The sequence below is a fragment of the Condylura cristata genome, unplaced genomic scaffold (genome assembly GCF_000260355.1).
Source record: "Condylura cristata isolate star-nosed mole 26May11 unplaced genomic scaffold, ConCri1.0 scaffold00027, whole genome shotgun sequence".
Lineage (NCBI taxonomy): Eukaryota > Metazoa > Chordata > Mammalia > Eulipotyphla > Talpidae > Condylura > Condylura cristata.
This window is the reverse complement of record NW_004567128.1, coordinates 28267695-28289904: the sequence shown is the minus strand read 5'-3', so window position 1 is coordinate 28289904 and position 22210 is coordinate 28267695. Positions and strand designations below refer to the sequence as shown.

General features: G+C 52.4%; 3 protein-coding genes across 7 annotated transcripts in view; 1 reads left to right on the top strand and 2 right to left on the bottom strand.

Annotated features, from left to right (window-relative positions):
- The first annotated feature begins 1027 nt into the window (after positions 1 to 1027).
- PCSK1N (proprotein convertase subtilisin/kexin type 1 inhibitor) lies at positions 1028 to 5737 on the top strand. Its single transcript, XM_004690011.2, has 3 exons — positions 1028 to 1240; positions 4542 to 5014; positions 5361 to 5737. The coding sequence occupies exons 1-3, from the start codon at positions 1127 to 1129 to the stop codon at positions 5554 to 5556; spliced, it is 783 nt and encodes a 260-aa protein (XP_004690068.1). The 5' UTR covers positions 1028 to 1126; the 3' UTR covers positions 5557 to 5737.
- Positions 5738 to 6840: 1103 nt separating this feature from the next.
- On the bottom strand, positions 6841 to 7527 carry ERAS (ES cell expressed Ras). The gene has a single exon (XM_004690133.1). It carries the CDS (start codon positions 7525 to 7527, stop codon positions 6841 to 6843), a length of 687 nt encoding a protein of 228 aa, XP_004690190.1.
- A 3669-nt stretch (positions 7528 to 11196) lies between these two features.
- The window catches only part of HDAC6 (histone deacetylase 6), a 20097-nt gene continuing 9083 nt past the window's right edge, over positions 11197 to 22210 (bottom strand). For all 5 annotated transcript variants that reach the window (XM_012730377.1, XM_012730378.1, XM_012730380.1 and 2 more), the window contains 19 exons: positions 20372 to 20498; positions 20205 to 20270; positions 20055 to 20114; positions 19892 to 19981; positions 19478 to 19584; positions 19323 to 19390; positions 18949 to 19117; positions 18728 to 18856; positions 18430 to 18598; positions 18034 to 18167; positions 17379 to 17447; positions 17063 to 17255; positions 15720 to 15869; positions 13071 to 13245; positions 12498 to 12961; positions 12297 to 12416; positions 12033 to 12179; positions 11813 to 11941; positions 11197 to 11605 (listed from right to left, as the gene is read on the bottom strand). In XM_012730377.1, the coding sequence (XP_012585831.1) occupies positions 11537 to 11605; positions 11813 to 11941; positions 12033 to 12179; positions 12297 to 12416; positions 12498 to 12961; positions 13071 to 13245; positions 15720 to 15869; positions 17063 to 17255; positions 17379 to 17447; positions 18034 to 18167; positions 18430 to 18598; positions 18728 to 18856; positions 18949 to 19117; positions 19323 to 19390; positions 19478 to 19584; positions 19892 to 19981; positions 20055 to 20114; positions 20205 to 20270; positions 20372 to 20498 (2635 nt within the window). In that variant the 3' untranslated portion in view covers positions 11197 to 11536. The remainder of the gene's footprint in view (positions 11606 to 11812; positions 11942 to 12032; positions 12180 to 12296; positions 12417 to 12497; positions 12962 to 13070; positions 13246 to 15719; positions 15870 to 17062; positions 17256 to 17378; positions 17448 to 18033; positions 18168 to 18429; positions 18599 to 18727; positions 18857 to 18948; positions 19118 to 19322; positions 19391 to 19477; positions 19585 to 19891; positions 19982 to 20054; positions 20115 to 20204; positions 20271 to 20371; positions 20499 to 22210) is intronic.

Sequence of the window (22210 nt, the reverse complement as noted above, 5' to 3'; positions counted from 1 at the left end):
TGTGTGGGTGGGCCACCTCTTAATCCAGTCCTCCTCCAGGGCACTTAAATGGTTTCCATGCCCTATCTATTGTAAATCAGGCCTCTACAAAGCAGGGCATGTATTTTTTGACTTGATGGTTTCATGTTCATCTGATTGAGGCCCAGTGGTGGGATTGCTGGGTCATATGTTACTTCCACTTTTAGTTATTGAAGGTAAATCCAGATTGTTTTCCAAAATGGCTGCACAGTTTCCAGTCCCTGAAAAGCTTATATTTAAAGAGGAAATTGAAATCTGTGATAGTATATTTGCCTTGGCAATCTTTTAGTTTTTCTCTTTATTATCTTTTAAAATGGTACTCATGTTTTTAAAATGGTGGTAAGAAATGCATGCCATCTTATCTATCTTACACGTACAGTCCAATGGTATTAAATATATTCATGAGGTATAACCATCACTGCTATCCACCCACACATATTTATCTCGCAAAACTGAAATCCTGTACTCATTCAATGATCACTTTCTGTTCTCTAAAGATAAAGGTAAAGAGAGAAGGAGAGCGCGGAAAGGAGAATTTAGTGAGTGCCTACTGAATGTCTTCTTAAACCTTGGAAGCCACGCTGGGCAGCCATACCAGCATCCCCTATCTACAGTCAGGTGAGGGACTGAGACTTAGAATGGTGAGCAGGTCTGCGGCGGTCATATCACCTGGGTTTACCCATTAGTGCGCCAAGGCGGTGCCCCTTAGCAAGCTATCCATGCTGTGCACACACCCAACAAAGTAACATACCTCCTCCCCGAGGAGGGAGAGGTAGGGACCATTCCACTTCACTGCATCTATTTCTCCTGCCTGTCTGCCAAGGCGACAGCAAGGTCTGTTGCCCCAGCAACTCCCCTTTGATTGCCATGACAACCGCCTTTGCAGGCTCCAGCTCGCCACCTCGGCCCCTTGGGCATCTCCATAGCGACGGGCAGGCTGGAGGGGCTTCCAGGGCCCTAAGGCTGCGCCTGCGTAGAGTGGCGGAGGGGGGTGGGCAGGGATCCTAGGCGTGCGCAGCCGCAGAGCCCCGCAGCCTGGCCCGCTAGCCCCGGTGCTGAGCATTTGCCAGCCAGTCCGCCCGACCGGAGCCCGGCTCGCTGGGGCAGCATGGCGGGGTCGCCGCTGCTTCGCGGGCCGCGGGCCGGGGGCGTCGGCCTTTTGGTGGTGCTGCTGTTGGGCTTTCTTCGGGGCCCCCCCGCGCTCTGCGCACGGCCGGTAAAGGTGCGACACCAGTCCAGCGCGGGGGGTGGGGAGGATGCTGTGGGCGAAGGTCGGTGCCAGGCTGCTGGACCCTCACCCTTGCCCGCCCCAGCTCCCGGGACGTGCGGAGATGACCGCGGGTGACTCGGGGTCCAGCTGCCAGTCGCCTCCCAGGCGGTGCCAGCGCACCCGGGACCAGGCACAGACTCTGGGTATCCGGGCTGCGGTGCCCGGGGCTGGGCTGGCAGCCGCGCTCTGCCCGCCCGCTCGCACCCGCGGCGGGTTGCGCTGTCCACAGGACTAGCGCGGTTTGGAAGGGGTGCGCGCCTCCATATGTGTGCTCAGGAGGTGATGACCGCGGCTTGAGGGTGTGGTGTCCTTGTGTGTGTCCTCTGAGAGCGCTTCCGAGCACCCGTACAGCGATGCCGTTGTGGGTCCGGGAGTGCAGTGGGGGTGCGACACTAGGTGCTTCTGTGTGTAACTTTTCTCAGTGATAGCGTCCGTCCGTGTGTGTGTATGAGAATCCTGAATCCTTAAGGTGATGGCACGACCTATGGGCGTGTCTTTCATGTCTGTGTGCCTGATTTTGTTTTTGTTTGGGAGGGAGTGGTCTTTGCATCCCTGCGTAGGCTTCCCATTTTGGTTCTGCTGAACGAGTGACTCGATTTTTATTTGTTCTTCAGGCTGTTTCCCCTTGTTGTTTTTCCTGGTGGAGCTGTGTCATTGTGGGGGAGGGGAGCCATGATGTCGTTGCTGCATTGTGTCTTTAAGGGCCATGCATGGCCTTGCATCTGGGCAGCCTGGCAGCTGGAATCAGCCCTGCATGTGAACACGCAGTGCCATGCGTTTGGCGGTGCCAGTATTGGGTTGCGTATGTGACTTCTGAAGGTCTGTCAGTTTTTGTGTGTGTGAGCCCTGATTGCGGGTGCTTGTGTCATGGTAGGGGCTGAAGGGTGATGGGCACCAAGGGCACTTGGAGCAGGGATTCCTGTAGCATTTCAGGGCTGTCTGCTTTAAGGGTTTTTTTTTTTTTGTTTTTTAACATGACAGCCTATTTAGCATCCGTGTTCAGTGTAAACAATAATGATAAAATAACCTGGGTGGCGTGTGCACCCACCACATCCAGTTTAAAAAGCATGACCGAGACTGTGCTCGTCACAGCAGCCCTCTCCATCATCATCCTGTATTTTCTGCTTATTGATCCTTTACTTTTGTTTGTAGCATATCACATACACAAATATCTCTAAACAATATATTATTTAGTTTCCCCCATGGAAATGGAATCATACCAGGTGCCTGTCTCCTGGTAGTCACTAGAGGTCACTGGGAAGCCCCCAGGGCGTTTGGTAGTTTCAGGCCATCTGCAGTGGGATCGTGCAACTTGCTTTTCTCCTCTCCATTGGTTTTGTGATTCATCCACATGAAAGCGTGTGGCTATAATTCAGTCATCTTTATTGTTGCATACTGTTTTAACCCGTGAGTGTATCATGAGTATAGGCATCTATCATGGTTTATAGATGCATTATCACTTGAATTGTTGGCAGACTTTCCTTTTTTTTTCCCCTCCCTCACTTTTATGCTATTATGAACAGTGCCACTGGGCTTTTTCATGAACTTGGCGTTTGTGCCAAAGCTACTCAAGGTGATAACATTCCTGGAGAGGATCATAGGATATGCACAGCTTTTTAGACTTTGCCAAATTGTTCTTCAAAGTTATTTGTCAGTTTAATTCCTGCTCAATATAGGGAAGTTTTCCTTTTCCACATCCATGCTGACACTGGGTATTAGCAGACCTCTTGATTTTTGGCAATCTTTGGAGGTATTGTGCATTCTGTCTCACTGGCATTTTAATTTGCATCCCCCACATTACTGGTGAGGTTCACTACTTTTCCTATGTTTAGTAGCTGTCCCCCCACCCTTTTTTTTTGGCAAAATACTTTGTCATGAATTTTGTCCATTGTATATCAGTTTCTCTTGTGCCACCTTCAACCTTTGCAGATTGGATACTAACCCCTTACTAACGAGTTGTATTGCAGATCTCTGCTCCCATTCTGGTTTCTGGTGTCTCCATTCTTTTCTGGTATCCTGGGATAAAGAGAAATTCTTAATTTTAACCTAGTGAAACATAGTTGTTTTTTCATTGAGATCACTTTTAGATCCCTTGTTTCTGCATGATTTATTGAAGGAATCTGCCCCGTCTCCACTGCTCTGAAGCGCTTCTCTGTCACATACTAAGTGTCAATGTGTGTGGCCCTGTTTGAAAGCTGTTCAGTCTTGTTTTTTCCACTATATTCCAGCTGCCTTTTAACTTACTGGTTTAATTTTTTTTTAAATTTCACTTAAAATATATTTCTAGATGTTCTGCATGTTTCTTTTCCAAAGTGTCATGGTCATTTTTAATAGTCTTTCATTCCTTGTTCATAGTTTCCATACCCTCTATTTCTTTAAGATTATCGAAATTGTTTCAAAATTGCTGCAACTGAAAATTAGTCATTGGAGTTATTTATTTTAAAATAATAGTATAATAGTTTATTTTTACATCATTTTGTGCCTTTTTCCACCTCAGTTTGTGGAGTGATTTATTTTTTAAAAAGGATTTATTTATGCATACAGAACTGGGGTACAGGCCAGAGGTGCAGGGGCAGCCAGACCATTCACCAGAGACAGAGTGGGGAGCAGAACAGACTGATGAAGTGCACTGCTGAGGGGAGCAGCGGGCAGGTCCTGAGAGGTCTGCTGCCATGTAGGCCACCTCCCTGGCCTGGCCTGGCCTGGAACTCCAACCGGAGGGGCTGCAGCTAGCTTCATAGTGCTGTGCTTTAACCCGTTGCATCCCCAGAGGGGCCCTGGAGTAATTTATTCTACAGATAGATTTGCACACTTGTTAAATCTTATATGAACAAGGCTAGTCACTCCAGAATGAGTTATAAGAATAGCAAAAAATTGGAAATGCTATGGATGGGAGGCTGGTTAATACACTGTTGGAGAGAGAGAGTGAGCGCGGGGTGGGGGATGAACGAGCTATCAATATATCGATTTATTGAAATATAGTGATTAAAAAACGAGGATTCTAGAGGCTGCTATCTTTTGGTTGAAACAAGTGGACAACAGGAACCTATAAAATGCAAAAATGGGTTCCTAGTGTATCTGGAGATAGTTGGAGTCTCCAGTGGCCTTAGGGGTGTCTGAATATATTTGAGAGGCCCTGGTGCCTTTGGTGGCATCTGGGGGTGTTTGCGGCCCACTGGGCGGGTCCAGGGGTTAGGGGTCTCTGACCTGAGGGACACTGACGACACTGTCCCCCCACCTCGTCTTTCCGCAGGAACCCCGCACCCTGAGCGCTGCCTCAGCGCCCATGGCTGAGGCTGGCGCTCCCCGCCGCTTTCGGCGGGCCGTGCCCCGAGGAGAGGCGGTCGGGGCAGTGCAGGAGCTGGCGCGGGCGCTGGCGCACCTGCTGGAGGCGGAACGGCAGGAGCGAGCGCGGGCCGAGGCGCAGGAGGCTGAGGACCAGCAGGCGCGCGTCCTGGCGCAGCTGCTGCGAGTGTGGGGCGCACCCCGCGCGGCCGACTCGGCTCTGGGCTTGGAGGACGACCCCGACGCACCCGCCGCTCAGCTCGCCCGCGCCCTGCTCCGCGCGCGCCTCGACCCCGCGGCGCTAGCAGCCCAGCTGGCCCCCGCCCCTGCTCCCGCGGCCGCGCTCAGACCGCGGCCCCCGGTGTACGACGACGGCCCCACGAGCCCCGATGCCGAGGACGCGGGCGACGAGATGCCCGATGTGGACCCCGAGCTGCTGAGGTACCGGGCCAGGAGCGGGCAGGGGCAGGCGCCTGCCTGTGGGCACGATCACTTAGGTACTGGGAGCGCAGCGCCAGCGGTCCCGGCCCCAGGAGGGGCGGGGCCGCCGTGGGTTCGGCCCGGAAAGCGGGCTCCGAGGCCGGCTTCAGGGCAGAAGGGAGAGGCGAGGGGAGAAGACTGGAAGCTGCACTTTCTAGGCGGGAACATGCGTCCTAATCGCTGGGGCTGCGGACGCCTGAGGAGGGAGGCCGGAGTTCCCAGGAAGTAGGGGGGCGCTGAGCCATCTGGGGTCCCAGCGTTGACATGTGAACGCGTTCTCACGGCAGTCTTCTCGGCTTCCCTGCAGGTACTTGTTGGGGCGAATCCTTTCCGGAGGTGCAGACTCGGAGTCTGTGGCTGCCCCGCGCCGCCTCCGCCGCGCGGCTGACCAGGATCTGGGTCCCGAGATGCCCCCCGAGGGCGTGCTGGGGGCTCTGCTGCGCGTGAAACGCCTGGAGACCCCCGCGCCCCAGGCGCCGGCGCGCCGCCTCTTGCCTCCCTGAACACCGCCAGCATCCAGAGCGGGCTTCCGCCCCGGCCCGCCCAGCCCAAGGCCTCTTCCCCGGCCCCCACACCCTTCCCGCCCCTGCACTCTTCCAGAGCGCACTGAGCCCCGCGGGCTGCCGCGCGCTCCCCCACAGACCCTCCCCAGGTCCCACAATAAACGCGATCTGAAGCAGCCGCGTTCCTGTGTGAGTGGCAGTTTCTGGAGGGCTGGTACTGGCCTTCCTTAAATGAGGAAGAGGGGTTGCGCCTCCACCTGGCAATTCAGGACCTCCCCCAATCCCTGCCTCTCCTCATTGGAGGCGTGCTTATGGACCGTGACCTGTGCCCCCACTAGTAGGCCGCTTTTGGGTCAGGGCCTGCAGCATTTCCCCGGGGTCTAACGTAAGCACCGAGGGGAGGATGTTTGTGGGGCACACAGAGTTCTGGCTGGAGCACTGCTGACCAGCTGCGCATAATGCAGGAACTCTTCCCATCGCCTGGAGGGCTGGGGGGGCAGGGAGAAAGGTGGGTGGCCTCAGACCAGGCAGCAGCCCTCCCAACCCATCATCACCTGGCCTGGGACTCTGAGGATGGGGTTGGGAACTAGAACCAAGCCTCTGGGTCATTAGGAAAGTCTTTGCCAAGATAGGAGAGGATACATATTTTGTTTAGGCCTGTGAGTCCACTAGTAATGTTTAAAGAGTTTAGAGGCTACTCCACCTGAACTCTTAGCCAGGGCCCTGAAGTTGGCAGGGCTTCTGCTGGCCGTTTCTGCAGCCCCTCGCTACCCTCAAGAGTTTGCTCAATTGTCCCCTCAACAGTAAGGCTTTCGTTGACCTCCCTGTCACTAGTAGTCCCTTCACCCGCTTTAATGCTGACCAAACCCTTAGGTCCTATCTTCGGGGGCAGAGGTTGAAAGTCTTGTCTGCCTCTGCGTCCTTCCCTCCTTCCCACTCTAAGCTGCATGGGCTCCCGACATTTTCCAAATTCAATAATTCTCACAATTCAAGTCATATTCTACCCAGCCTCATGCCCACCCATATAAATAACACTTGGCTCGGAGGCAAGTTGGAAACCTGAGAACAGCATCTATTTAATTTTGCACAGAATTCTCTCCACTTGACGGAACAGTGCCCCAGATTATCAAAAAACCCATCACCCATTGAAAAGCGCCCAAGCGAGGGCCCATCTAACGCCAGTACACCCAGTGTCCTACACAGCTAGTTGCTCTGGGGTTGGGGGGAGGGTCTCGTGTTAAGGAGCCATCACCCTTAGCCGGTGCTTTTCTCTGATGGAGACCTTCAGGCCACGACGCAGCCACAGTGGCACATAGACTTGTGTCGGCATTTACGGCGGTGCCCTTTCGCCGCTTCCTTTGCCATGGCCTCCCGGACCTTTCGGATCTCCTGGATGAGCAGGGAGAAGGCCTCCTCTACACCCTGTCGTGTCTTGGCCGAGGTCTCCACGAAGGGGGCCCCCCAGCTCTTCGCGAGGGCTGCAGCAGCAGCGTGAGCATCTCCGGTGGAGGTCACCAGGTCACACTTGTTGCCCACAAGGACTAGGGGCTGGGTGTGGCGGGGCCCCCAGGTGGCCCGCATCTGCTGCAGCTGGGCTAGAGATGAGGGGTCATCCAGAGCGAAGACACCCAGCACACCATCCCCAATCGCCACGCACTGGTCACGCAGGGCCTTGTGAGTGTTCTGCCCTGCCGTGTCCAGCACATTCAGAATACAGCCTTCGTGATCCAGGGCCATCTCCTTCCAGTAGGAATCCTGGATGGTGGGGTCGTGGTCCTCCACGAAGCACTGATGGTTCAGCTGGATGGTCAGTGCGCTCTTGCCCACGCCGCTGGCTCCCACCACCACCGCCTTGTACTCTGGCAGCTGCTTGCTGGAGGTGGCCTGAGCCGTGGAGTTTTCCTCCGGGGAACTCGAGCTCCACGTACCTAGGCCCAGGTCAAGCATGCTAGGCTTTCTGGGCAGCGGCATGCTTCTAGCAGGCAACACCGGGAAGAAGTGCGCTCAACTGGCCCTGCAAAAAGAGAAGTGGGGACAGGTTAGGTGAGAGACCAGGGCTGGCAAAGGGACATTGGGTGTCATACCAACATCCACGCCTTGTGTGCTAATCACCTCGTGTGCTACATCCATTATTCCCTTGTTCTTCCCTGAAGGCAAGAACTTTGAAACCAGTTTCACGGCAATATGATTTAGAGACCAGAAAGATACAGAGTGAACAATTCAATGGATTTTCATGCGTTCACAGGGCAATTCGAGTGCATCACTGGAACTGTAGAATATTTCATCACCGGGAAAAGAACCCCCAGACCATTAGCAGCCCTCCCCATTCCAGAGGGAGGCGGGGGTCCGGCAGGTTTTGCTTTTGGGTGGCATCCCGGCATCCCAGCGAAGCCCAGCCACCAGGGGCAGCTCACCCGAAAGCGCACAGCCACATTCCTGCCCGGAATGCGTGTTCCGAAAGGTGGAGACAATAAACCAAACAAATAAGCAAATTATTCAGCGAGCTTGCCATTATCATTAGAATTTCGCCTTTATTACTTATTCACATATGGTTATTGAGACCCGGGTGTGAGGCAAAGACTTAGAGGTGGGGGAGGGTGGACTAGAAAACAAGCCCCGGCCAGGTGAAAGGGACCTTCCCATCAGGAAGTCCAACAACAACAAGGACAAATTAGTAAAATGTTTTTCGACAATAGGTGAGAAGCACGCAGAAGGTGCTTGGTAGATGTTAGGCATTTTTATTGTAATTTAACTTTCATGCATTAACTCAGGGTTTTGCTGGCTGCAGGCATTGTGCTGGGGGCGGGGGTGGGGGTGGGGAAGAGGGAATGTGGCAGTGAACAAAATAGACTGAAGTCCCTGCCCTTGTGGGGATTAGATTTTGGAAGTGAGAAAGAGACAACAAACAAGCTAAGCAAGTAAATTACCATGCAGTTAGGAGAGGATGGGCACACAGCAGGTGCTCAATTAGTGTTAGCTATTAATAGCAAAACACTATTCACTCATTCAATATACATCCTGGTTTTAGTTTAGTGTGTGGCCTCAGGAAGTGCATCATAATGGATGCAACAAGTCTCCCGGAAAGCCTAGAGCAGAGGCTGTTTGGGGCTGATGGGGGGTTGAAGGTCTCCATGGGGGTTCTGTTGAATTTGGAATCTGGAGGTCGGGGTAGGCGGGCAAGGTCCCAGATGCGGAATCCAGGTGTGGGGTCCATAGCTTGGAAAATGCTGCAAATAGTTATTAGATGTGCTCACCCATAAAGGCGCCTTGATGTGTTAAGAAATCAGACAGCAGAACTGGGGGATCCCCAGACATTTGGGGGACAGAAAGGGGAGATCTATGTGAGGAAAGGCTGCGGGGAGGGAGGAGGGAGGAGGCAGCGAGGAAGGCACAGCAGCAGGCCAGCGATGGCGGTGCACTTTGAGAGGTCAGACGCGGGGGTATTCTGAAGGTGGGGCTGACAGGACTTGATGAGAAAGTAAAAGGGGGGACGAGGTTAAGGACGACTCCGGAATTTTGGAGCCACTGGAAACCTGAGGCAGGGGACGTGTGAAAGGGGTCTTCCCTCTTGGCGAAGATAATATCTTAAAAGCAGTAGGTACTAGTTACGAGGGCTTAGTACGAGCCAGGTAGTGGGCCTGGCGTGCCCGTGCTCACTCTTCCTGAAACCCGCTGAAGCGTTATCATCGCTACGGCCCCTTTAGCAATGAGGGTCAGTGAATTCAGAAAAGTGAGGTGAAGGCGATGGGCCCGAGGTCACACCGCCCACCAGGGATGGACAGAAGAGAGGTCTCAGCCTTCGCAAGTAATTCAGAAGCACCCCACGCGGCCAGTGCTGTTGGAGCGTCCCCATCGGGTCCTCCAGACCCGGGAAATCCCCACCTCCACCCCACTTTAAGCAGCCCAGACCTCCCAGTTTGCATTCAACTAACTGGCCTGGGGGGTAAGTTGAGGGGGCGCAGATGGGGGAGAGTAGAGGGGACGGTAGAGCCCTCAAGGATGAGCCCTTCCAACCCCGCTCCTTCCCAGGCCGGCCAGCCTGACTTCACCACGTCTCACACTTCCCTTAACTCAGCCATGTGAGGTGCAAAGCTCCGGGTGGGGAGGGGTGAGTCCTAGTTTCACCCTAAATCTGACCCTGCACTCAACCTCGCTCAGTTCTTTCTGAGGGTCTAGGGCACGCGAAAGCACTACTCCATCCTGAGTTTGGACCTACAGCCCCACTTCCCATCGCCTCCGTCTCCACAAAGCCGGCCGCATGAGGGGCTGGGAGGCAGCGGCTGGTCCCTGAGAATGGGAGGAGGTAGGGGAAGGGGATCCTCCAACTCCAGCTCAGTCACATCCCAACTCTACAAGGAAAGACCTCTTAGGCCAGGGTGCTGGCTGGGGGCCCGGGGGCCCCGCAGCCTGGTGGCCCGGCTTACCTGTGTCCTGGGAAGAGAGGTGCGCTCGGACCCAGACCCGCTGCAGCTCTGACAGGACTGACACCGGAGGAGAAGCTCCTACCCCGCCCCGACTGGGGTAGTGAGCAAGCACGCATGCGCAGAGACCCTCCCTCAGGTCCCCCGCCCTGAGGTGAGGGCAGGGTCATGTCCCCACCCCTAAGTGTGTGCATGCACAAAGTCCTCTTGGGGGTGTGCTGGCAGCGCCTGACCTCCCAGTGTGCCCCTGCATCCTGCTGCATCTCTCCCTTACCTTGCACTCATCTGGGATGTGATGTCGCGTGTTTTCAGTGTGCTTAGATTGTCACTTTTGACTCCTGAGTGGCCAGACTTTGGGAAATGTTTTGTGAGAGCCTCTCTGAGGCCATGGCACCTGTGCTGCCTCAAGTAGGCTTTTTGGCAGTTTGCAGAAGGTTGTGTTCACCAGTTTCTGGAGAGCAAGTGTTGCCAGGGAGGGTGCCATTGTGTCAGGGATCAAAGAACCGGAGCTGAAGTGGATGTGTGTCAAATTAAAACATTCTCTAGACTCCCTTGCAGCTATGCCAGTCATGTGACATAGTTCTGCCCAATGACAAGTAAGCATGGGCTATAGGGTGAGTATACAGTATCCCTGAAAAGAAGGGGGGGGGGTGACTGAGATAGTTGCAGCCCCCTTCCCCTTCTTGACTGGATGGTACCTGTTGCCATCTTGAGGAGGATCATAAGGTGGCCCATGAAGAAAAGTTCAGGAAACCTCAGCTTGGGTTCGAGTTGCCAAAGCAATCCTCCTTTTGTGGGAGAGATAAAACCCCCAAATGGCCCAAATTCCCCACCCTCAGTCAATGATAAGCATTCCTTTCCCCAAGAAGCAATCCAGGATCATAAACCCAGCTGTTAAACCTATGCCCTGTCCTGCTAGTCAGAACAAGACACTTTTGATACTTTTATCTCTCAGTCTAGTGTAGCTGGGTCCAGCTTTGAGTCTGTTTCTAATATACGTATTCATTTTTTCAGGGATTCCACCACTTAGTTTTTAGAGGAGCCAGTCAACCTGCTTGCTCTGTGTCCAGTTAGTATTTTTCTTTTTGGTGGGAGGTGGTGTTGGATGGGCAGGGAATTGCCCTGATAAAGCCCTACGGCCCTCGTCAGCCATACTGGCCAGGAAATGTGGGGCTTTTCCACTCACTCAAGATTAAAAGGCTTTCTCCAAGTTTTGTAACAGCTTGTACTTTATTACATATGCAACCTTACACATCTGCCATTTCATGCCCCTCTCCAATGTCATTATCTTTGTGATATCAGGTCCCTTTTTGCGCCAGAGGCAGTCTTTTGGGGCAGAGGAGATGGAGTCCTTCAGGCAGGCGTGGATCAATCTACAACTGATCATCACAGTCTTCTTACAAATATTTATACTTCAATCAGCACCCTTGGGGTATTATAACTTGGGAAGTTCAAGATAGGATGGAGTGAGGCTGCCCCTCACCCATGGTACAGGTTGGAATTAACTAAGGATGCTCTATTTGGCTTCTCAGAGGGTGAACAGGAGTGCATACTGGGACTTAGTGTGCATGGGGCATATCCTTCCCAAACTTGTTCTGGTGGGCGATGTTCTTTGACTCGAGTAGAGCCTGAGGAGGAGGCAAGAAACGTTAGGTTAGAGAGACGACAGAGTGCCCCCACTCTGGCCCTCAGTCACCCTGTCTCCTGAACTACCCCTCACACCACACAAAATAATCAAGGGGTAGTCATTCAGAAGTCTCCATTCTCCCCTACCCAGTCACAGAAGGTATGTGTGTGGTGGGGGTGGATGAGTTAGGGGTCTTCCCGGGGCACACCTGGTTGTGGACGTAGGCTTGACAGTGGTAACACCAAGCAGACAGATCGACATAGCTGAGGACCAGAGGATGTCCTGAGTTTTCGTGGTGCTGGAGCATATGGCCATTGATGTAACGACCACAGCAGACCTGAGATTAGGAAGCGTTGGGTGGAATTAACACCCACTTGTATTTTGCTCATGGATTAAATTCCACCTCACCCCCTTTCCCTGCTACATACCTGATAGCAAGACAAACACACCCAATTCTCCTGGTGTGTTCCACAGTCCTGACACGGCTGGGTCACGTCTAGGCCTGCCTCAGGTACGGGGCATATGGACCCCAAATGGGGACACCAGGACAGTGGTGTCACAGCATAAAACATGGCCTGCAGTGGATGAAAATAAGTAAGCTATGGCCTCCCTTTCCACACCACAAGTCCCTATGTGGAAGTATGGCTAGGCAAGAGGACGACACCATAGTAGCAGTCTCTGTCTGAGCTCACCTGGTCCGTCTCAGCCTGGTTCCCAAAGGCCTGCATGAGCACTGTAACATTTATGTCCTGACCTCCAGTAGCCCCTTCTGGGAGACACTCTTCCTCTGGGTTCTGAGACTCTGGGATTTCCTGTACACACAGAGATAAGAGTGTATCTGAGAGGCCCAATTCTTGTCCCTTCTTCAGTGCACTGGGTGTAGTGGACCTTACCTGAGTTTTCTTGCCTAGTTCCAAAGCCCTGAGGTTCCCAGCCAGCTCACTGGGGGACAAAAGGGGTGTGACTCCTTGCAGAGGTGAAGTTGGGGGAGTCTTGTTATCAAGACACAAGGCTGGAGTGGTCTGGCCAAGTGTGGCCCCCCCAGTGGCTGTCTCTGAGGTGGTCTGGTGCATTGTGGCCTCCCCCGTGGCTGTCTCCGAGGTAGTCTGGTCCAGTGTGGCTCCCTCAGTGGCTATCTCTGAGGACTGGTCTTGAGTGAGCTGCACATCCGTCTCTGACTCAGTCTGACCTGGAGTGGACTCTTCCACAGATGCTGTTGGCGTGGTCTTCCCCAGGCCTGTTTCTAGAATGTACCCTCCTCGCATGGTCACCTCCTCATCTGGGCCAGGTTCGGCATGCTGGGATGTCTTCTTGGTGACTGACATGTAAGTGGAGGGTAGCTCTTTGTCATCTGTCTCTGGAACCATGGGAGAGAGATTCTTGAGTGTGGGTGCTATTCCCCCTCCTGCTTCTAATCCCTGCCCTCCCGGGCTCCCAAATGCCCCCAAATCCCCCAGCCCACTCACTCATAATCCGCAAGCTGCACCAGTATCTGCGATGCATGTGGATGGTCTCAGTGATCGACGTCAAGGTCCCTGATAGTGGGGGCCGTGGCAGGGTCAGCAGGGGCAGTGGGTCCCCTAGGAGGGTGCGGGTACAGGCAGCCATCGACTCTGAGATGGATGTCAGGTTATAGCCGCCCTTGAATAAGGAACAAAAAGTGGTAAGTGTATGGGGGGAGGGTATTATTCTTCCAGAGAATTTGGGGAGCAAGATGTGAGGCCTCCTAATGCCCCCTTAGGGCCCTACAATTTCTGGAGGGTAAGGGTTAGGGACAAGTGAGCAGAACCTAATCTACAGGCTGGGCAGCACCCACAGGTGAAGCGGTTGAGGAGGGAAAGCTGTGCTGTAAAGCACAAGACCACGACTACAATAACAACAATGTGATGGCAGCATCAGTAATAGCTGCCATTCGCAAGCGCTTGCTGTGCGCCAGACCTACTCTAAGCACTTTGTGCATATTAATTCACTTAATCCTCACAGCCATGTGTGCTCAATCTGTACAGGAACCTGAAGCCACAGCATTTACCCCTGGCTGCGCCCACACAGACCCGCTGCTCTAACCTAGTGCAGGAATAATGGTCTTTCTACACGAATGCCTTTCACTAGCCTGGTACAGGAACCCCCTTTTCTTGGTCTCCATAGAAACCTCAGCGTACTCGTTTCACAGGTAAAGAAACTGAGGCCAACAGTGGTTAGAGGCCTCGCTGGAGGTGGCAGCTGCTGGTAAGAGGCAGCACTAGGGCCGGAGTCTGAGTGACCCAAGGTTCAGAGTTGTTTTTAACCACCATCCCCACAGTTTATTAGCAGCCAACCATCCCTGAGATGCCATCCTCGTGTGTGTGGGAGTGCAGAGGACAGCACTTGAGGGTGCTGACAGGGTTAAGCAAATGCTTGAACAGTGTATAATCAGAAGCTACAACACTATACTACGCACTCTATTAGCCAGGCCCATCTCACAGATGAGGAAACTGAGGCACAGGGGGTGGGAGTGTAACGGGGGGTCCCCAGGAAAAGGCGAGGTTCCAGGTTCCCTGCCCCACCCAGAAGGAGGGTGGAGCTGAGCAGGAAGAAGAATCTGGAGAGGAGATTGAAGAGGAAGCAAGTAGGATGGAGCCAGAAGGAGACCTGGAGGAGGCATGTGGAGCAGAGATACTTTAAGAAGCGGCTCTTGTTTCAGGTCCTGGACTGTGTGAAACAGACGTGGGTGAGAGACCAGTGTGGAGGTGGACTACGGCAGCGTTTATCTTGATTTTACTTTTGCTTTTACTCCTGTTACACAGTAGGGAGAGGAGCCCATGATAGGCTTTCAGGCCTTGCTTTGGGCCAACTACTTTTGGGTGGACTTTTACCCATGAGGGGATGGGTGACTTTGGGTGTTTGATTTAGAAACTATATTGTCTTTTCTGTTTTGCACACTCGTTGTATTAAAGTTCCTTTCCATTAAAGCTCTTATATGTTTTGTCTTGATGGGGAAGGTGGCAGTATGGGAGGAAGAGAGCAAAATCAAAACCAAGGTAAACAATGCCATAGTCAACCTCTCCACGGGTCTCTCACCCATGTCTATTTCAACCAGTCCAGGGCCAAGAAGAAGCAAGCGCAGCTTCTTCACCTGTCTCTCTGCTCCACATGCCTCCCTCAGGTCTCCTTCTGGCTCCATCCTGCTTTCTTCCTCTTCAGACTCCTCTCCAGATTCTTCTCCTTCCTGCTCAGCTCCACCCTCCTTTGGGTGGGGCAGGGAACCTGGAATCTCCCTTTTCCTGGGGACCCCCCATTACACTCCCAGACTTGTCTGGCCATTTCTGATCCTTTTCTATGGGTCTCCACTGGAAGGTGTTTTAGACTTGTGACGGGCTCTCAGGCCTTGCTTTGGGCTAATCCCTTTTGGGTGGAATTTTACCCACGAGGGGAGGAGTGACTTTGGGTGTTTGATTTAGAAACATATTCTTTGTCTTTTCTGTATTGCACACTCATTGTATTAAAGTTCCTTTCCATTAAAGGACTAACATACAAAATGAACACTCAGAGTTGTTACTGTTGGTGTCATTAGTGTCATTAGTAGGTGGCAACAATCCCAGGTGGGGGCACTCGGAGCAGACTTGAGGAAACTATCCTGAGCATCAATGCCTGCCACCAGACAAACTCCCATGTTTTGTCTTGATGAGGTGGCTGGCAGAATCTATTTAAAGCTAGCAGGTTTGGGGCTCAGGAGTGTCCTTCTCCCTGCCCTGTACCAGGATCACTGAGTAATTTACAAAAGGCCTGAATTTGTCTCAGGAACTTGCTAGAGGCAGTTCAAGCAAAGGTAAAAATTAGACCCTGGAGTCCGGCTGCCTGGATTCAAGTCCAGGCTCTGCCACTGATGAATCTGTGACCTGTCAAGGAAATGACTGCAGAATACCAAGTGCCAAGAAGAGTGTTCTGCACACAATGAACATTCAGAATTGTTGCTGTTGGTGTCATTAGTGCCCAGTAGGTGACAACAATCCCAGGTGGGGGCACTCAGAGCAGATTTGAGGAAACTATCCTGAGTGTCACCGCCTGCTACTAGAAAGGCAGGACTTCGAGTTTTCCAAAGCACCTGCACTGTGAGAAGAGGGCTGAGTGAGAATTACCTCCAGGATCAGGATGACACGGCCACCGGCCAAGCCCATCAGCAGGTGGGTGAGGTGGGCATAGCCCTCAGGTGACACCTGGCAGCCTCCCAGAGGATCCCCCTGTGCAGCGTCAAAGCCAGCTGAGACTAGCACCAGCTCTGGATTAAACTGTGGCAGCGAGAGAAGAGATACATGGGCATGAGGGTGGGGGCTCGGGCAGCCAGTAAGGTGAGAAGGACCCAGAGAAGTGGAGACAAGGACAAATGATGCCGGAGAGATGGTGACATGGACCTAAATCCACATGGCCAGAACTCTGAACACAGAAAGGGGAAGATGTGGAGACACAAGACAGACAGAATCAGAGACACAGACATGCAGACAGATCGACAGACACTGGCACATCAGACACAGAGACATGAAGACACGAGCAATGGGTGAATGATGACATAAGGTAGAGTCGTAAGACAGAGCGATACAAGACGCAGAGGCCTGTGATGTGGCGAGTCAGAAACTAAGGGATGGCGCCAGGAGACAGAGACACAGCGACGCCTGAGGTTGAGATAAAGAGGAACCATTCATGCTTCCCAGGTAAAACATGGAACACACATGCATAAGACAGGGTTTTATACATGCAGGGCTAGCAGACGGCAACACAAGGGCAGAAGATGGTCACATACAACAGCAAAACATAACCACACACCACCAGTCCCCCCCACTGCAGTTTCTCACAGAGGAGGTTAGTCATCCACAGCTACCCCTGCAAAGACGCAATTATACACATACCATCCCCACAGCCATGACAGTGGTACGTGCTCACTGCTGTACCCACAAGGAGGAGGTGCCTTGCTCAGTCACACACACAATCTCAGTTTCCCACACAGAAGTTAGCCACAGCCTGATACACATGCACATCCCCACAGAAATCAGATGGCACTCACGCCCTCAGTCTCTCTGTCTCTCTCTCTCTCTCACACACACACATAAGATAGTTACCTAAAGCTACTCATGCAGTCAGGTAAATTTAGACAAGTTACCTCCAGTGAGAGACACAGACAGATATAGATGACTGTCATAGCCTCCCACATGCAGAAAGTTACACACCAGCTGTGACAAAAACAAGCAGTCACATACACTGTCACACCCATTACACAGAAGTTAGTGTGACAAACAGCCACCTGTGCAGACATTCTCAGTCACGGGGGGGCATCACCACCTACAAATAGGCACTAATGATGGTGTGCACAGCTGCCACAAGGTCACATCCCCTGACAGCCACCACTACAGCCACCCCATGGCTGCCTGGAACTCTGGCACACCTGTTGCTACCCACAGGATCACATCACATACATTCTAAGCTGTACCTCATAGGCAATGGGGAGAACCAGGCGATGCCAGGCAGTCAGGTAGTCAGCGTCACCCACACGGGGCCCATTCCAGGCCACGTTGACAGTGAAGCCTGTGCCAGCAGCCCGACCCATCTGGCTGCTGGAGCCTTCATCTCCCATGGGAAAGAAGGTGCCGTGATCATAGCGGTGCAGGGAAATGTACAGCACACTGCCGGGGACAGGGAGGAAGAGGGACCATGGCTGGTTAGCAGCGGCCTGGCTCCTGTGGATGTCTCACCCCCAAGGCAAGCCTGCCCACCCTCTTGACGCCTGCTCTGCCGCAGCCCCTCACCTGGCGTCCTCCTCAAATATACGCTGAGTTCCGTTACCATGGTGGATGTCCCAGTCCACAATCAGGATCCTGGAGAAGGAACAGCTCTTAAGTTACCCAAAACACTTACCCTGGGGAGAGGGGAATGGCTAGATCCCTGGGGTCTGTCTGTCTGTGGGAGAACTTATTGTGGGTGGCAGGACTCATGTCCCTGGGGAGAACATCCATACACTGTCAGGCACAGGAGCTCCAGCAGACTTGAGGAGGAAGGCAGAGGCAGACCTCACTGTGGCCCAGAGGAAAGTGCTCAGAGCTGAACCCTGGGCTCTCTGGGTAGTTACTAGGGAAATAGGGCCTGAATTTTGTGGTGCTGGGAAATGGATTTGGGTCTTCTGAAATAAGCACAGGGACCTAGGCCCAGGTTCTGTCAGACAGTTGTCAGGAACCAGATAAGCTGGGGGGCGGGCCCCTGAAGTCTGCTTTAGGAGCACTTTTGTGCTAAAATCTGGGGTGGGGGGGGACCTATCTGAGCAAGCATGGAGAGGCTAGGTCCTGGGCCCTGTCCTAGAGAAATACTTGGTGACAGGAACCTTGGTTGTGCCTGGGTGGGTCCCAAGGGTGGCACCACAGGACGTGCTGAGAAAGCACAGGGCTAGAGGCCCCCTGGGGCCCTCACCTCAGAGCATGCCCACTGATGGTCTGGGCATGACGAGCAGCCACAGCCACAGAGTTGAAAAAGCAGAACCCACAAGCGGCATCCGGCTCTGCATGGTGTCCTGGGGGGCGCACCACAGCAACCCCATTCAAAACCTGGAGGGAGAGCAGGGAACAAAGGTTGGACCATCCACCTCACTGCTTCCCCTCCTGTTCTCTTCCCTCTCCCCTCCCTTCCACTGCTCTGCCAGCTGCTAGGGGACCCAGCTGTGTAGCCTCCATTGTCCTGGATGTACCTCCAAGCGAGCAAGCAAGACCTCTGGTAAGCTGGGGGGCCTTCCAGAAGCCTCTTTCCCTAGCCCAACGCTCTCAGGCCCCTCACTTCATTCGTCTTTCTGCTTCCAACCTCAGGCCTCACCTTTCCTGACAGCACTGCCTCTACTAGGAGGCAGGCGGAGCCAGCAGCCAGCTGTGCACAGGCAAAGGTGCCGGGGCAGATGTAGATGGAGTCAAAGGTAGAGCCCTCCCGATGCAGCTCCCGGGCTTTCATCTTTTCTGTGGCGCGTAAACGATCCACGTACTCCACACTGGAGTTGGAGTGGAGGGAGACAGTGCAGTGATTCTGTACCCTCCACACCCCCATGTCCTACCACAGCTCCTCTAAAGTGGGAGGATGTTTGCTGTGGCCTCAGCCCCACCTCAACCTGGGGTCTGACCTGTGACAGGTGAGCAGTTCAGCATCTGTGGCAGGACGTGCAGGCAGAGTAAGGCAGCGCCCAACAAGGCCCAGCTCCTCCAGACGGCACATGATGCGTGAAACACGCTGGGGCATCTCAGGGTGATGGCTGGTGAGGGGGTCACCAGAGCCAAGAGCTTAGTGCTTGAGGAGGGAGAAGGGGACACCCCTGCTCACACAGTCCTGTCCTCAGCTACATACTTGTCCCACAGGTTGTAGTGGTCCATCATCCGGTGGTCATAGACCAGCCCTGTGCGAGGCTGCAGCACTGGCCACGTCAGGATTGGGAGCGTGGAGAGATGCCATGGTCCCACCTCCTCCTCCTTCTCCATGTAGTCCCCCTCCATGTTGAATTCCTCCAGGGTCTCAACTACATGGGAAGTCACATTCACCCCACTCTCCCACCGTGGATCCCTGTAATACTCTGGAGCTCTGTTCCAGAACCCCCAAATAAAAAAGGATAGAAGGCCAAGTAAGAGAAAGCCTGACCTCCCCCCATAAAAGTAGCCCAGAAAAGTCAGAGTGGACTGGAAGAGTTTTCCCCCAGGGCTTCCTGAAGATTACCCTGCCCCTACCTGGTCTCACAAGGACCTCCCAGAAGGGTTCTAGGGCTTCCAGAGTATAGGAGATCGAAGTCTGGGCACTGCAGTGCAGGGGAGGGGACATGTGATGGATTAGCCCATGGGTGGGCGGTGACGGTTCCCTGTTCCCCAATTTTGCCCAGGCTCACCTTGGGCAAGCGGCGCCAGGGGATTCCAGCATGGGGCAAGGGTCTCCCAGAAGTGTGTGGAGGGAGGCACTGACACCCTCAGCCAGGGAGCGGAGGTTGTAGCCACCCTGGGAGGAGTGTGGGGGTTTCAGGGAAAAAAAAGCAGAACTTACCAGTGGTGAGTAGTAGTAATAATGCCAGGGCACATGTCAAGCACAAGGAATTTAGTTCACTGAACAGTGAAGTGCAGTGATTATTACTGTTATGCCCATCTGACACAGGAAGAGCAGAGGCACCAGGGAGTTGAGTGACTTAGATGAGAGCGGGCAGCTGGTCAGTAGAAACGCTGGGAAAGAACTCCTGCCAGACTTAAAAGTTTTGTTCGCAGCCCTCCAGGATCCATGGGCCAAAGGACCAAGGGGGAGGGTCACTCACCTCCAGAGACAGGATCAGCCTTCCTCCTGCCAGACCCATGAGCATGTGGGTTAGCTGGGCAAACCCTGCTGGAGTGGCGGCCATCTCACCCTGGGCAACAGAGATCAGTCTGGCTCTGTGCAGCTTTCTTCCACTCACCTGTATCCCAGGGTGCCTGCCTTACCTTGGGGTCCCCACGAAGTGCATCAAATCCGGCAGCCACCAAGACCAGTTGGGGCTGAAACTGAGGTGGGGAAATGACCACATGAGGCACCTGCCCTCATAGCCCACCCCTCAACATTGCCCTACCCAACACACCCCAAGCCCCCAGGACCTCAAGAGCCACTGGCAGCAGAATGTTCAGGAAAGCAGCAATGTAGTCAGCATCTCGCATCCCCACCTGCATACAGAGAGGCATAATGGGACATTCTGCTACTTCCCTAAGCTGGCAGAAGAACAGGCAAGGGCCTCACTTGGGGCAAAGGGCGGGAAGACACTTACCTGGTTCCAAGGCACATTGATAGTATATCCCTGACCTTGACCAAAACCTGTGGTGGACCAGTTAGAGGCCTGAAGGTGGGGCCAGAACCGACCATGCTCATAGCGATGGACAGAGAAATACAGGACGCTAGAAGCAGAGGAAAAAAAAGAAGTGGGATGGAGCAACAAAAATGAATCTCTTAGTCACCCAGCCATCCAGCTACCCCTTGCCTTGTTATAGAAAGGATTTGGGCAGTCTTTTCTTTTTTTTAAGGGAAATACAACAAATTGTGGTAAGAAAGTATGAGACAAACTTAACAGCTACATTTTAATAAATGTTGATACTTTAGTTGTGAAACTGAATGCAACAGATATAAAAGCATTCTGAAGAAAAAATATCTTGGAATTGGGAATGAAACCCAGGTGAAAGGTCGGTAGCATATAAAGACTATCAATAGGAAGAAAAGAGTAGATTTGAAGAAAGTCAATTTCATGAGACAGTTAGCCATCAGAGTTGACAAAGCATTAACACTAAGCAAACTAACTTTATAAAGCATATAGGAGGAGACTTTTAAATAAATCTGACTGATTTCCACGGAAAGAATTGTGGACTCTAATAACAGTTTACCTCCTTGCTCTCCTATGATCCCAATCAAAAGACAGCAAAGAAAACTTAAATAAGTATCAATCCACAAGAGAGGGCAAGAAAGGTTATAAGGCAATAAGGAATTTAACAAATCCCTGGAAAATAGTCTTTAAAGTTCCAGGTTGGGGAGTAGGCACCCACGATGACATGAAGTTTCCCTTCTGGAGAAATCAAATACAGATCCAGGTCACTGCACATAAAGTCAATTCTGAATAGCTAATCCACTGAAAAACCAATTCATCAAATTTGATCAGGCAGATCAACGAAGTACACTGCTGAGGGGAGCAGCGGGCAAGACAGGAGAGGTCTGCGGTGCCATGTGGTCACCTCCCTGGCCAGGGAGTGAACTCTTACTGCAGTGGCTGCCCATAGCTTGACGGTGCTGAGACTTCACCCCTTGTGCCACCAGGAGGCCCTATTTATTTCTTTTAACTACTTAGCTTAGTTACTGATTTTCTTTACCTTTACAATAGCATTTTAAAGACTGCCTAATAGTATCTTAAGTACCCCAGGCCCTATGATGGAGTTAACAGAAAGATAGGGAGATGAGAGACTGATGGGGATGGATCATTGTTTCCATTTATACAGTCTTACTCTTAAGGAAGAATGAATATATTTATAATGTATATTTATAATACATCCACAAAGAACACAGATATAGCCTCTCATACATTTATCATGATTAATGAATGATAAATGATTGATAAATGAAGAATGATTAACAATGTCAAGGAATTCTTGTTATTTGTTTAGGCATGATACAATGGTAATGCTTAAAGGTCCTATGTTTCAAAGACATATTCTGGATATTTACAGAAGAAATGATATTGTATTTGGGATTAGCTTCAAAATAATACAGGAGGGTAGCAGTAAGGAAAATTATAGATAAACCATGATTGGCCAATGAGTTCATAAATACTGAAGCATTTAATTAAAGAAGCCAGAGGGTCCTCCCTGGTGGGTTAATGCGCAGAACTATGAAGCTATCAGCAGCCATTCACAGCACGAGTTCAATCCCCACGTGGTGCAGCAGACCTCTCCTGACCCACCAGCTGCTCCCCTGAGCAATGTATTTCATTGGATCTGCCTGTTCTCTCCCTACTCTGTCTCTAGTGAATTCTCTCATCCTCTGCACCTCTGGCTTGTATCTCAGTTCTTATATGTATAAATAAATCTTTAAAAAAATAAAGAAGCGGCCCTCCCTGGTGGCGCAG